Source organism: Phalaenopsis equestris, unplaced genomic scaffold, assembly GCF_001263595.1.
Source record: "Phalaenopsis equestris unplaced genomic scaffold, ASM126359v1 Scaffold000522, whole genome shotgun sequence".
Classification (NCBI taxonomy): domain Eukaryota; kingdom Viridiplantae; phylum Streptophyta; class Magnoliopsida; order Asparagales; family Orchidaceae; genus Phalaenopsis; species Phalaenopsis equestris.
In genome coordinates this window covers 1,083,960-1,099,802 of record NW_018164962.1, presented here as the reverse complement: position 1 = coordinate 1,099,802, position 15,843 = coordinate 1,083,960, and the positions used below count along the sequence as shown (strand labels likewise).

Genomic DNA, 15,843 nt, shown 5'->3' with positions numbered 1-15,843 from the left:
TTTTGTTATCTAAGATGTAATTAACTATAAGGGCTTGCCCTTATAGGAAGCTTTTCCCAAACCCAGCACAATATAAACCCTATTTAATTCCTTATATTAAATAGGGGAACTTGTCGGCCGATACATTGGTTTCGCAGACCAAACGGATGTCATAACTTTCTTTAGTTTATTTGATCGAGCCTCACTCTCAATTCTTACGTTCATCCTTCGGGATAGATACATGATTTGAGATAAAGCGCTCTTTCATCTAAACTATGAAAATTATGGAGTCAGTTTGACTTCATCTTTTTCAAAACTAAATTTTTTTAAAAAAACGTCCTTCCGAAGCAGGTAACGGGATTTCAAATTCCAATGACCGGCAGCTTCTTACGGGCAAACCCCACACCAAAAATAGTGCCGACACGCCCCCAACCACTTCTTCCTCCTTGTCATCGAGCCCAAAAAGAGAGTCTCTGCAAAAGACTATGGATTGTTTTGGTCATTCAACTTTTAAACATATTTTTTTTTCTATGAGGATTAACTTGTTTGTCCCTTTCTACTAAAAGATAACAATGAAAGAAGAGATCAAGTAAATATACTAGCTCATATCTATTGAGATCATACCCGATCTTGTCTCTTGACTTTCATTAGCCAAGATGGCCTCTATCTAATCTTGAGTGGCATCTTGAAAATGTAAACCTCCTCGATCAATACTCTGTACAGTCGTGGAGCAATCATTTTACCGAAGATAGAAGTCCAAAAGTACTTGAGTACGTTAAGCTCCTCAACTATTACCTTTTAGGCATGTTAGAGGAGATCGAAACTGTTTCAGCTTGGCCTTTGCGTCCTAAACATTAAGTAGTCTCGTCTTATCGACCAACCTCCATCTATAAAGGCAAAGTAAAGTTTTCGCTTCTAGCCCTTCAACTTATTTTGCAACATCCAAAAGTTGATATTGTTCCCAAGAAAATACATGAGCTCCTTCGCATAAAGGTGCATGGTGAAAAGAAACATAAAGATTTCTATCGACCTGGAGATCATCATTTGCCTCATCTAGACCGCCAATGTCATAATGATCGCTATAGATTTTGAAATCACTGAAGTCGGGACCACGCCATAGAACTTAAAGATATCTACTAACTTTATAGAAAGAGATACCCATAGATCGAGTTTAACAAATGTTCGTCGAGATAGAAGGTATTCACCTTCTCTATAAGCCTATAAAAAGGGCAGAGCTTGAGCGAGATGTATTTTGTTGTGCTTGAAACTCTTACTTCCTAAAAGCACAAACAGCAGTCTTCAAAATCATTTTCTTTCATACATTGTTGAATCTTATTGCTCTTAGGGAATATCAGGTTGTTTTTTGGGATTCCAGATTAATTCCTTAAAACAATTCAAGCATGTTATCAATACCAAACAGTCATGCAAGACAACTAGCTTGTGGGATGAGCGAGCAAGCAGGATGGCCACCATCAATAAGTGAATTTATCAATTTTACATGGCAAGGGGAGCGAGCTAGCCGGACGGCGATTGAAGAGCGGATTTCACGCACAAGACTCATAAAAATTTCAATAAGTTAAATAAATACTTTTAGGTGGTATGTATGTAAATCCCGTTTAACCATGACCCTACCCTATTCCATCAACAAAATTGATGACTCATGCAACCTTCAATCGTCAATGATCCCTTGATCTCCACTACATGATGTCATCGTGAACTCTAACTCCACTAATAACCTTCTCAACCTCCACAGGACTCACCTAACCCCCCTGATCAATTTCCCGCCCTGACATAAAATAATTTTAAAAAAAAACTATATTTAATTTTTATTATATTTAAAAATATTAAAATTTAAAGAACAGTCAAACTGATTCTCTATTTGAATTTGGTCAAACTATTAGAACCAATTCATTTTCGGAAAAATTACATACATAGCACCTAATTCTTATCCATTTATCTATTTCACACGCTTGGCGTTTTCTCTATGAATAAAAAGAAAGATTTTACTATTAAAAAACAATATTTTTATATAATATTTTTAATTATGAAAATTTAGATGTGAATTTAGTCAATATAAAAATTTTGGGCGCCACTTTTACTTTTTTTGTACGACTTTTTTTTTCCCTTCTTTTTTTGTCACCGCTATTCAACGGAGAAGACTGACAGACATTTAAGATTGAAGGCAGTATCGCTATTCCGACACCAGCCAAAGAATATGTGGGTCCCACAGAGATTATTGTTGGCGATTACGAGTGGGTCCACAACCCACGTGTCGGTTGCTGTTGCGGTAATGGCGTGTTTGAGACCCAATCGCATTTGAACTGGTCCATGTGTTGGTTCTTTCCAGTACATTGCCCCGAGTTTTGATATTATTTACGATCGAATGCCATTCATTCAACTACCGGTCCTAACAAGCTGGATCTTCTTCATCTTCACGATTGCGTGGCGTTCATCTCATTGCACCCAATTTTTTTTTGGGGCTCTATTGTACATAGAATATAAATCTCATCATGTTACTTGTCTCACATCGACTTATATGGCTGACATATAGCCCTCATCTACTCCATAATCATCCCCCTAAAATTCCCCCGTGAAATCCTGCAAAACTAAGTGTATGTTTGGGGTAGTTGAATTTGTTTGAAGAAGAAGTTATGAAACTGCTAAAGAATAAGCTGTTGTTTAAAACGTTGCGCAGCAGTTATAAATATTTTTTTGTTGCGCAGCAGTTATAAATATATAAATATTTTTTTTTTTTTTTGAAAAGGTTGACTGCAGATCTTTGGCAGCCATCACAGATAACACGATCTGATGGGAAAATACAGCTTTCAGCTATAGTTTTTTGAGAATGCAGATAAAAACATTTCTACCAAATATAAAAAACTGCGATGCGACAAAACATCACCACCACACTGCCATATTCGTCATTCGCTTAAAGTTCTCTAGCAACTTCAATTTGTTAAAGCTAATGCCGAAAACTATTATCCAATGCTGTGTGAAATTCTTCCTTATGAACATGTCTCAAATTTCTTTTCTTTTCTTTTCTGCTCTTACGTAAATGCTCCATGACATTTCGATGAGCGCCCTCCTCCGCCACAACTCACAATCCTCCTCATGAAATTTCAACAGAACGCACTCCTCCTTCACAAACTAAGTGGACTAAGTAAGTGCCCTAAACGGTTGTGTCCAGTCCATGAAACACCTCTCTCCTATGCCTAAAATCACACCATTTTCATTTACAGCTTTTAAAACTGAACATTGTTCTCCGTTGAAAGATGCATCTCCTTTAGCCAAAACGAGGCAGTTAAGTGCCCTTATCCATGAGAAATGAATTTTTTTCCCTATTTCGTGCATTTTCAAATTTTATAGTATTGAAAATTTTATATAAGTAGCATGCACTTATGTATTTACATATTTCACAGTTGAAGTTTCATATGTACATACGTAACAGTTTGGTCTTCTAAATCTATGGATGAAAATATATATTTCACTTTTTAAATAGAGTAATAGTGCGACATTTGATGTGATATTAAAGATTTGAGTGCTATATACATAAATTTGAAACTTTCGGTGTGAGATATGTAAATACATTGGAGTTGTGTGCTATGTATGATTTTGCTATAGTGCAACAATGAACTCGTGTTAAAATTTGGAACCACTCCTAAAGTAGTTAACAAAACCTCCGTTTAGGATTAACAATTTCGGAAATCAAAACAATTTGTTCTGAAATCTATACAACTTGAACTTATTGAACATAAGTTTGATTCTTGCATTTTTTTATAACTCTCGATTTAATAACACCATAAAGATTAAATCGTTTAATATATCTTTGTCTCGAATGATTATTAAACATTTTTGCTATTGCCCTATTATCGATCTAGTTGACTAACCTGCTTGCCATTGCTACTGTCTTGGTTGAAAGTTGCACGAGATAAATAGTAGTCTTGGATGAATTTTAGTTTATTTTCCCCGTTGTTAGTTTATGGGCCAGAGATCATGATTTATACCCCTTCGAGTGTTCCGCATAAAACCTCTGTTGTCTTCTCAATCGATTTATTTCTAAGTGTGTGTGCATGTCAGCTATTTATGTAACACTAAAATATTAATGTATCACTTTATAATCATGAATTTACGAGCACATAATAATTCTAATTTCAATTTCTAATTCATTAAAAGCAAAATAATAATTATTATTATAATAATAAAATGAAAGGACAAGAGATCGGTTAATATTTTGAACTTCATGTTATGAAATTTAGGGCGAAGAAAACATAACAATAGAATCGACATAAATCCAGAAAACACATGAATTTAACGAGTTTTGGCAAAGATGTCTACATTTTCGGGAGCAGAGCAGCGAAATCACTATTTCAGAGGAGTTACTTACTCATAGGGTTATACATATATTTATAGATAAAACCCACAGATAATTAATTACAACCACGCCCCCGCTCCCCCCAACCCACTAATCCAAGAGACACACCTCTTCACAACAAGAGACACACGTCTTAAATCCAGGAGACACACCTCTCCAAATCCAAGAGACTCCAAATTCCTGGTACCAAATTCCTGATTCCTGGTATATGAGTCATACCTAACAATTTTCCACCTTGGCGAATATCCAACCCCTTAGGAAAAAAAATCATGGAGTTTCTTACGCCGAAGTGGGTTGGGCAACCATGCAAACTAGTAATTGCAAACATTCAACAAGTTCAAGTAACACAATAACTTATTGAAAATACCTGGCTTGGATAAAATATATGCTGCAATTTCATTCTATGATCCGACAAAGTGAACTCCACCTACAACTATACTCCCCAATAGTTTATAGATATTACCATCAGGTTTCATACCTCGTAATGTCTTTGTCTTCAAAATTCCTTGTTGTGCCAACAATCCGAAGTTTTCGGTTCCATCAAACTCCATTATCTCGAATTTTACACCAGACATTGTCATTTGAAATTAATCATGCAGTAAATTTTTCTTGTTTTTTATTGAATTAAAAACAAACCACAAATAAATTCAAAAAATCCTGAAATTTTCTTTGTCAATTGCAGCAATTTTCCTGCAGTTTTCTTTGATTCGTGAATCAAATCTTTCACACGAAGTATATTTCCTGTTTGCACAAAAATTCGGCTGAAATACTGCGGACTCCAGCCAAACTCCACCTGTCACAATTTCTCTTGTGACAAACCTGCGAACAATCCACGAAATTTATGAACTCCACTTGTCGCAATTTCTCCTACGATAAACCTGCGAACTCTGTTGGTCGAGCACTACCTATCGCAACTACACCTGTCGCGACTCTACCTGCAACAAACTTACGAACTTCGCTGGTTGAGCACCACCTATCGCAACTGCACCCGTTGCACATCTACCTACAACAAAATTGTGAACTCCGCTAGCCGAGCACCATCTGTCGCAATTTCACCTGCCGCAACTCAATCTGCGATAAAATTGTGAACTCCGCTGGTCAAGCACCACCTGTCACAACTACACCTGTCGCAACTCTTCCTGCGAAAAACTTGCGAACTCCGCTGGCCGAGCACGACCTATCACAACTGCACCTGCCGCAACTCCTGTGATAAACTTGCGAACACCGTTGGTCGAGCACCACCTGTCACAACTGCACCTGTCGCATCTCTACATACGACAAACTTGCGAACTCTGCTAGTCGAGCACCACCTGTTTCTCTGTTCGCAAAACAAGGTTCTTGTTCACGATAACTGCACGCAAACTCCTGTTCACGAACTCCACCTCGCTGAATGCCGTAAAAGTTTGTGAACTGACCCGCCTCGAAGCCTCGACACCGCCTCTACTGCGAACTCCCTGAAGCAGAACTCGTTGAACTGCCACGGCCCTTTATCCGAACTGTTTCGCACATGTTCGTTCCCACAAGTCTTCCTGCCTTGCAAACAATCTGCAAAATTTGCATGCAACTCATGTTCGCCACTAAACTCCTCATCTGTGAAACTGCCTCTGCTCCTTCTCGTTGCGGTGCTCTCGCGCATCACCCCAGCAAAATAATTTGCTTCAGGGATCCTTCCATCAGCCTCCAGCACAGCACAGGCTCCTCTAGCAAAAATGAAATATTCTTTTCCTTTCATGTCTCTAACAACTTCCAGGAATTAACCCTCGAGCCAAAGGAAAATCCAGAGGGAATATTCCTCTTGCAGAAATAAAAAATTCCTTTATTCCTGCCTGAAAAACCAAAAGAATATTCCTCCAGTGCAAATTAAAGATTCATTGATCCCTTCCTTTGGTCCGCCTAGTAACTGCCTCGCAAACTGCTGTGACCTGGCTGACTGGAACCGCCGAAATTGCCAGGCGGAGAACTCCTTTTGCTGCAAAACTTCTCCCGCGGCAAAAACTTCGCTGAACTCCACGATGCAGTAGCGAACGATCTGTCGAATGCCGAACTTCTCTTGCGTCACAGATGATCTGCCGTAGGCCGAATGCCTTGCGACCCTGGCGCTCCTTTCGCAGAGCGATTCCTCTATCGCTTGCGTCGTGGACGAAGGCCAAACTCCTCTTGCGTCGCGAACTGCTCCTTCACGCGGAACGCCTGTGTTCTAAATCCTTCGTGAACTCGTCCGAAACTGCGGCGAAACCGCCGAACTCTTCTTCACGTCTGCGATTCGAGAACCCTAACGCTCCTCCCGCCAAACCAAAGAACCTTCACCTTCGCCTCTGCTAAAACTTCTGCGAACTGCTCTGCTCTTCTGCGAAATGTGAACTCCTCTGTTCCAATTCGTCACGATCATCTTCCTCTTCGTTCTTCCTTCTTCCTGCGTCGATCTCCTCCGCCCTAGAACCTCAACTTCGCTCTGATACCAATTGCTTTGAAATTTATGGCGAAGAAAACATAACAATAGAATCGACACAAATCCAGAAGAACACAGGAATTTAACAAGGTTCGACAAAGATGCCTACATCTTCGAGAGCAGAGCAATGAAATCACTATTTCAGATGAGTTACATACACATAGGGTTACACATTTATTTATAGATAAAACTCACATATAATTACAAACACGCCTTCGCTCCCCCCCAACCCACTAATTCAAGAGGCACACCTCTTCACATCAAGAGACGCACCTCTTAATTTCAGGAGACACACATCTCCAAATTCCTGGTATATAAGTCATACCTAACACTTCAACCATTCCCTTCGGTTAACTCCATTTATTTGTGTTTCAAATAATGTAAAAATTTAAATTAATTTCAAATGTTTAGTTTTAGTAGTTGTACTCTGTATTTTATTAATTAGCATCATGTTGAATCTCTTTTCAATGTATTTTACGATAAAATATTAGATCAGGGCTCCGGATCATCCGGAGTTCAATAAGAAGACGCCACGTGTAAAATGAATTGTGATTGATTCACTTTATATGTGTCGCCTTCTATTGGACTCCGGTCTGGATGCATCCGGAGTCCTGATCTAATATTTTCTCGTATTTTACAATAGCAGAGCATGCATTTAAATAATTTGGACAAAGAAACTAAATAATTTAAGAGCATAGCACAAATCCTTCTGCAACAATGTATCATATAAAAAAGTTCGGTTGTGGAGGAATTGATTTTAAATTAAGAATAAATTAGTGGGCGTTGGGACGTGCAAGACGCCAATGGCGACGTGAGAAGATCTTTTCCTCTTTTTCTACTGTACTTCAGTATAGAGTTATTGCAGCAAAACCTTACAACGTGAAGACATGTTGAGATGGATTTAAATTTAATTGTCCCATAATATTAGAAAAATAAAAAATATCTAATAAGACAACTTTAGATTTATGTAAGATATTTTTGAAATTAAGAGATCGGGCTTCTTCGGGTTTGGTGTGTTTTAGCACCCTGCGTCAGGAGAAATTATTGCATACAGACACCGCATTCATCTCTGCATGCGGTGTCCGATCTTGACCGTCATGATTATTTCAGTTTTTTATATATTAAAAAAAAGGTGGGGCCCACCGAAATACATTCTGACCGTAAATCACTGAATTTACGATCAGGATCAGACATCATATATAATAATTTTTCCTGCGTCAGGGGCTTTTTCAGCGCCCGCGTCGCTAGGATTACTTGCATTTGTGCGTTCCATCCTAAGTTAGACCACACCACATGTAATGCCTATTGGTCATATATAAAAAATCATAAAAAGAAGTAGAGCACTGCAATATATGCAGTAAGATAGATTTTATCAAATTACATAACTACGAACATTGTAATTTACATATCATTAGATATATTTGGAAGCATATTGCACACATTATAGTCGCCTTAGTTTTATACTAACTCTGGGGAAGGTCAAACTAATTAACCACTAAGTAAGCACAAAACCTCATTAAGCCAAGATTTATGGTTGAGCTTTGATCACATAGGTTAAATTTGATTATTTGAATACTATGAGTGATTCTTTTAGGAAACTCTATATAAATACCACAGAATTCTATCTATTTATCTATTAACTACTGTTTGATATTTATATTTATAAACTTCGGTGTCATAAACTCATGCACGAAAAGATATATATATTTCATTGAAAAAGTTAGCTCGATCTTTTGCGATTATTTGCTTCTGAAATAGTGTGAAAAAAAGCTGCTTGTTTTGACAATAAACTGAATATGACCGAATGGTCTTGAAATTTAAGTATTAAAAATTTTAATTGAAATATTATATCAAGAAACATTCTTGATTAGATGAAATTTTCACAAATATAAAAATTTATTTGTCAAACCATGCATCAGAGCCGTTGACTCTTATCAGACTTTGCATATCAAATATAAATTTGTTTAGGCAAAATATTTATGTGAATTACAGTAGAGATTATCTTATAGTACATGTAAGAATTAAGTAAATTTCTTATGCATGTCATGCAAATTGTTTTAATGCTCGTAATCAGCTTTTATTCGGATTAATTAACCAGAAATACAATTATATTTATTAAATCATAAGGAAAGGGATATGCATATTTTTTTATTTGATTATATTTTTTTTTCTTATTTAAATAAATTTGTTTGGTAATCACGTGGCCATCTTAAATCTCTAACAAACGTGGAACACAACTTTAGGCAAGGTCAAACTATTTAATTAGTTTAAGGGCTCTATAAAGCTGTTCAACTAAGTTCTCGATAGTTTTCTTCATGTTCATATACATATATATAGAACAACCATAGTTTGTTGTGACAATTGTTGCTCGTGGTTGAGGGTAAACTCTAGTGGTCAACGACGAGCTCTAGTGACCGGCAACAATTGTCAGGATTTTAAAAATTAAGTTCAAGTACTCAACTTGCTCTTTTCACTTTCCATTTTCATTCAAGTAAAGAATGGAAGATTATTGATTGTTTTTGGGAGGTGCGCTGGTAAATTTAATGAACTTATCAAAACACTACATCAGACAATCCGCATTTTCTTAATCTCATGTAGTTATTTTCAGATCCCTTTAACAACATCAAAATTAGATGATAGTATGCTGGTTGGATTTGACAATGTTTCTTGTTCAAAATGCATTGAGACTCTTACTTGACGATCAAGTTTTCTTGATGACATATCAGTATTTCACATAGAATGTCTACTTTAACTTTTCTTTTTAATATCATTGACGTTTATTATATGCACGATTCATGCTTATAACAAAAATGTGATGATTTCTTCGAATAGCTATAATTATTTTTCATTGGAGAAAATTTGTAGTCTTAGTAATTTTTTTTTTTCATATTGTTGTTAGGTATAGCTCATATCTAAGGAATTGGACTTTCTTGTGAAGAGGTGTGTCTCCTGGAATAAAGGGGGTTGGGGGGAGCGAGGGTGTGATTGTAATTTTATCTGAGAGTTAGTATATGTCTATATATATGTGTAACCCTATGAGATGTATTGAAACTCCTCTGAAATAGTGAAACCGCTGCTCGCTCCCGAGGACATAGGCAATTCTTTGTCGAACCTCATTAAATCTCTATGTTCTTCTTCTAGTTTGTGTTGATTCCTGTTTTATTTCGCTAAATTTCACAACAATTATGTTTGGTCATTAGAATAATTTAAGATTAATACAATATAAATCTCTTTTATATAGATGCATAGCCTCATATATTTCACTTATCTTAAAATTAATTCAAAGACACAACATTTATTTGGCATATAAAAATACTAGAAATCCATGTAAAAAGATATTTAAACATGTATATTTTATTTCCAATGAAAGATGTTATTATTATTAATTGCCTTTATTAACATTTATTTTCTTGGCCTGAAGTGACGTACACGTGTTGTGCTTAGCAACTTTGCTGAAAGTTGAATATAATATATTTTCAAATAGTATATAGATTTATTTTGATCAAATGCAGGCAAATTAAGTTTGATTTTTTACAAGATTGTTATAACTTTTTTCTTATTACTTCTTTTAAATAATGGATATTATTGTGTGGATTAAAGTATCAATTAAAATCTCATAGTTCAATTGATATATTTTTAAAATTTAGGGGCCGAAGTTTTTCCAGTGTTTAAGAGTGTGTTTTGGGACAGCTTTTTGTCAACTTATACCGATGCCACAATTCTATTTTAGACTGATTTGTTGTTGTTTTCTAGAAATTTTTATGGTGGAGATCTGTTAAAGTACGGTAGCTCACAACAATTTTTTAAGAAGTTAATTTCTCTACTACAGCTTTACGGCTAAAGCGACTCAAAATAGATCATAAATCATAAACAATATTTAAGATTTTGCTCTCCTCTTTCAATTATAAATAGATGAGAATATGAGCTTGGAAAGGGATGGAAAATTTTTGAAATCCTCTTACTTTTTCCTATCAACTTTTATTCTTCATTTTGGGCAACTAGCTAGAGCAATGCAATGACTTCGAAATTTTGCTTCTAATCAAGGTGCGCGAGCAAATTGATGCATCCAAAACTTGATGTACTCTAAGGATATTGTTATTTATATGTCTCCCTCCCAAATTATCTCAATCTCATTATTTTAGTTTTATTTGCTTAATTGTGTTTAATTTATTTTTTAGTTTCATATTGTAAATTTACTTTTTTAGTTCTAAATTAAAAAAAAAAAAGAACATAATGAGATTCAATACTAGATATGTGGGAGAAACAATCACGTTGCAGACTCTTATTGATTATTATGAAAAAGATAAAAAGCTCAACCTCCTTTTCATTGAAATTTAACACAATTATATGTATATATAGGGATGACTTTTAAACAATAAAGAAGTATGCTTATATCAATCATTCAATCAGCTTTACCTTTTTCACATTGAACTTTATGTTATGGTATTTCCAGTCAGGATTGGGTTTCCACTGTGATGACCCTTTTAACCGCATCTCTTTTGAACACCTCAATATAGAAGTCTTTGAAGCTCTTTTAGCAATGGATCTATAATGTTTTTCTCATAGGAAATAAAATAGTATATGACACCTCTTTTATATAAGTCATGTAAGATTCATGTCTAAATCTCATGTGACATTTTTTTTATTACATGTTGCACTTTTTACTTATATTATAACTATTTTACTATCACAATTTATTAAATTAGCAAGTACATATATATCAATATAAGGTAAAATTCTTAATAAACATTTAAACAACTTGGCTTTAGAAGTACTTGGATCAAGGGATATATATTTTGTTTTCATAGTAGATATAAAAATTAATGTTTATATAGTAGATTTCCATGATATTGCATCACCACAAAATGTGAAGGTAAAATCAATAGTCACTTGTATCATCATTATCATCAATCCAACTAGCATCACTTTATCCTTCTATTATTATAGAAAAACTACAATGAATGGAATAGTTTATTGTGCCTTTTAAATATTTAAAAATCTTTCCTATTACTTTCCAACAAGTTTCATGGGTTACAAGTATTTATACTTAATTTTCCTACAACATGAGCAACAAGTTATATGAAATTTCTACGGGATTTACACCTTGATAATTAAATTTCATAAAAAAGTTTATGAATATATTGTTACAATGAAATAAAAATTTTATTTGCATTTATATAAATTTAAACACTTAGTATTAAATTAACTTTACTTAAATCTTTTATATCAAATTGAAATAAAAAAGATAAACTTAAATTAACTTTACTTAAATTATATCAAATTGAAATATAAATATTTTCATTAAATTCAAAAAAAAAATTGAAGCAAAGGTAATATATTTAAAAAAAAAAAAACAAGAACTTAATATTCGGCCCCCAATATCATCCCTACCATCAACTGCATCATCGTCATTGTCGCCATGGCAGCTCACCATGTTGCTCGTGACATGTTGCTGGTGACGGAAAAATTATTGCATGCGGACGGACACCGCATGCATCTCCGCATGCGGTGTCGGATTCTGACCATAGTCAGGATGTATTTCGGTGGGCCCCACTTAAATTTAAAAAAAAAACTGAAATATATCATAACCATAGATTATCGTGATCTACGGTCAGGATTGGACACCACATGCAGAGATACATGTGGTGGTTGTATGCAATAATTTCTTCTCGTGACGACCTTGGAAAAGAATGTGTAGGGAGGAGGATCGGGCCGACAATGCCAGTTTTCAACAAAATACGGCCCACATATTTGGGCTTGTTAATCGAATTATCGGGCCAAACAGGCAAATCGCTCGGTCTGTTATAGTTTTGGATCGTTGTTGTGGCAGCATAGGGTGGAGACGCCTCCCTAAAGCTCTCGCATCTGGTCGGCGGTGGAGCCGAGGTGAGAAGAAGAAATTGTAGAGGAGACAAAGCTAAGCTATATAAGCCCCTTGAAGAAATGAATCCTATCGATTGTTATAAGTAAAAAGTGCAAAATGTAATACATGACTGATGTCAACTGTGTACTCTTTCTAAATGGCATATTTCAACACCACCAATTCACAATTCATCTCACTTTCATGGAAGCTCAGTAACATTATGGCGAAAGTGAATTAATATCAGGCCTTGGACTCGCGGGTTAGAGCCTTGGCCATTAAATTTCAGATTTTCCTGTTTTGTTACTTCCAGTGATTCCCAAAATTGAATTGCGTATTGGGTTTTGACATGATGGATGTCTGGCCCCATTGTTGAACAGTGCAGGCAATGGAGTCGCCTGGATTGTCAAAACTTCGCTTTAGTATTAATCTCTTGGGAGGAGATGGAATCTTCCTACCTATTTTGGGCCTCTGCACTGAAATCAGAATGCATGGAAGCTGTCAAACATCAATGTCGACCTCTTACCCTTTGGAGAAATTATTACATATGGAGCACGTACGCAACACTACGTGAGTACTCCAGTATTATGCCGTCATGTGTGCTATATCAGACCGACCTCTAGTGGAGATTATTGAAGTGAAATCGTGGAGGTTATTGGAAGGGTAATTAGGGGGTTATTGAAATATTAAGTCTAATAACGTCACAATAACCTCTCAATAACCTCCTAATAGCCTCTGCTGCTACACTATCAATAACCTTTGCGGATACACTCTGCAATAATATCATAATAACACCTCAATAACCCACAAATAACCTCCGCCCCCTGCGTAACCCCCCGCAATAGCATCATAATAATACTTCAATAATCCCCCAATAATCTCTGTGATTTCACTTCAATAACCTCCCAATAAACTCCACATGACGGCATATTATTGTTAGTCCGGACGTAAAGCTATGCCAGAGCTCCATATGGAATAAGTCTCTACCCTTTGACCCTCATGATGTCATTTCTTTCTGTAAAAAATGTGAAGACCACAAGAGTTTAGAGAAGGAGAGATGGGATTTTGGAATAAGTTTGGGTGGTTCTTCCAACGCCAGACTTTTGTGGGACACCCCACTTTAAAATGATATAACTATTATTTTTTTGTGTTTATAGTTCGATTTATATGATGTAGACATTTATTCTGCAGATATTAGTCTTGTATTGGATGATTTATTGAATTGTTATGCTTGTTATAATTTTATTTGCCCTTATCTATATATCCTTTTACACTACTTTGAGAAGTTATGCATATAGTGATTTCATTTGGCGATTACAAAATAAAGAAATCAAAAGGGATAAATTAATGAAACCATATACGTAATTATCTCCATAACCATAAGCAGCTGCTCCACATCTGCTCAACCTTACAACAGCATCCATCATATTAAATACGTACGTAAACAAATCTGATAAACATGGAGGAGAAAAAAGAAAAAACAGATTTAAGAACTGAAGGATGGACTACGATGAAGATGGAACATTAATTAGCTCAGCACTGAGCTGACATGTTAACCTCATGGATGCTTCTGCTCTTCTGGCAATACGTGCGGTAGCTCAGGCAGTGGTGGAAACTCAAGCTTCGGCAAATCATGTGGAATCTCCGGAAATGAAGGGAGTTCAGGCTTAGGAAAACCAGGGATCTCAGGAAAGGGAGGAAGCTCAGGAAACAATGGGGGTAACTCAGGCTTAGGAAATGGAGGCAATTCAGGCTTGGGAAGTTCTGGGAAATCTGGATAAGGAGATATGTCGGGCTCGTCGTCGTTTTCAAGCAGAGAGCGAGCGGCATGGCATGGAGAGTGAGTGCTGTAGAAGATGAGCGAGAGGAGAATGGAGAATGTGAAGAACAGATTAGTACTGGAAGCCATTTTGCTCTGCTGCGAGTGATGAAGAGTGGTGATACTGCGTCTGGTGTTTATATACATAAGGATGGATGGAGTGAGGTTTGCAATGGAGGTTGCTGGGTGGGTGACAATGATTTTATAAAGTTTTCTTTCTCTATTTGGTTGGAAATTTGGGAGAGAAAAGATGAAGATTAGAGAGAATAATTCTCTGTTAGTTCAACTTCCTATCTGTGTATGGGAGTAATGTATGTAGCAGGTTGGTCAAAGCTTCATTTTTTAACAGAACATAAAGTTCTGTCATATTTAATCAGCATTTTTGTTTGACTGTTCTTCTTGATCAAAGCTTGTATGGGGTATGTTGTTGCAAGGAGCGATAAGAAATGAGTTTAATATAATTAGAATAATTCATTTGTGCTACTTGTGTGGCTGCAACAATAATTTGCTGAGCAGATAGATTCGATAGGGATGTTAATAAAATGTAGAACTCCGCGTAGCTTGTAATTTGGTCAAAACTTATTTTACTCGAAACGGAACAAGATTTTTTAAGTTGAAGAATAAATTTTGATAGTTTGAGAATAGGAGATGAAGACTTGAGAGAATATTATGATTTATTAGGGATATTTACATACATTGCGCGTAAGGGTGTAAACGAGCTGAGCTTAAGTGAGCCAGGCTCGGTTTCTGTTCGGGTCAGTAAAAAAAATCATTGTTGGTGTTCGGCTTGTTTGCTTAAAGAGCCAAACATGAGCTACGAGAGAACAACGAGCTATTTTGATAACCCTAGTCTGTCGTTGTTTAAATCATATTATTTATATTAAAATATTCATTTAAAAAGAATTTAATATATATTTATTTTATTTTGTGTCTGAGCTGCATACCAATCTACCAGTACTAGAAATTTCAACAAAATAATGATAGATTGGTTGCAACATGAACAATCTTACGAATATATATATATTTTTCATTAAAAAGGAAATCGATATTTGACAGAGGCCCAAATATCGATTTTTCATGCGTTTTTTGGCCTCATAATGAGAGTCTGCGTCATGTGTCTAAAATTTCAGAGCCCCCACAACATGGTGGGATCAAACCATTGACCTGAGAGGAGAGGACTTACAGTATTAAAGAGCAGCTCGTGGCTCCTTACATAGTCAGGGAGGGACATCTAAAAACAAAAACATACAACAAACCCCTAGGGGTTCCACTCTCCGCAGTACAACACAACGCAAAGAAACAAACGCTCCTTACATAGTCAGGGAGGGACATCTAAAAACAAAAAACATACAACAAACCCCTAG

The 15,843-nt window shown here is 35.9% G+C and overlaps 1 protein-coding gene across 1 annotated transcript; it reads right to left on the bottom strand.

Moving 5' to 3' along the window:
- Positions 1-14,014: 14,014 nt before the first annotated feature.
- LOC110028738 (ESX-1 secretion-associated protein EspE-like) lies at positions 14,015-14,604 on the bottom strand. The gene has a single exon (XM_020730715.1). It carries the CDS (start codon positions 14,567-14,569, stop codon positions 14,219-14,221), a length of 351 nt encoding a protein of 116 aa, XP_020586374.1. The 5' UTR covers positions 14,570-14,604; the 3' UTR covers positions 14,015-14,218.
- Between the last annotated feature and the right edge of the window lie 1,239 nt (positions 14,605-15,843).

Bases quoted from the DNA above. Each gene is read 5' to 3' on its own strand.
- LOC110028738 (XM_020730715.1), bottom strand. From the start codon at position 14,569: ATGGCTTCCAGTACTAATCTGTTCTTCACATTCTCCATTCTCCTCTCG.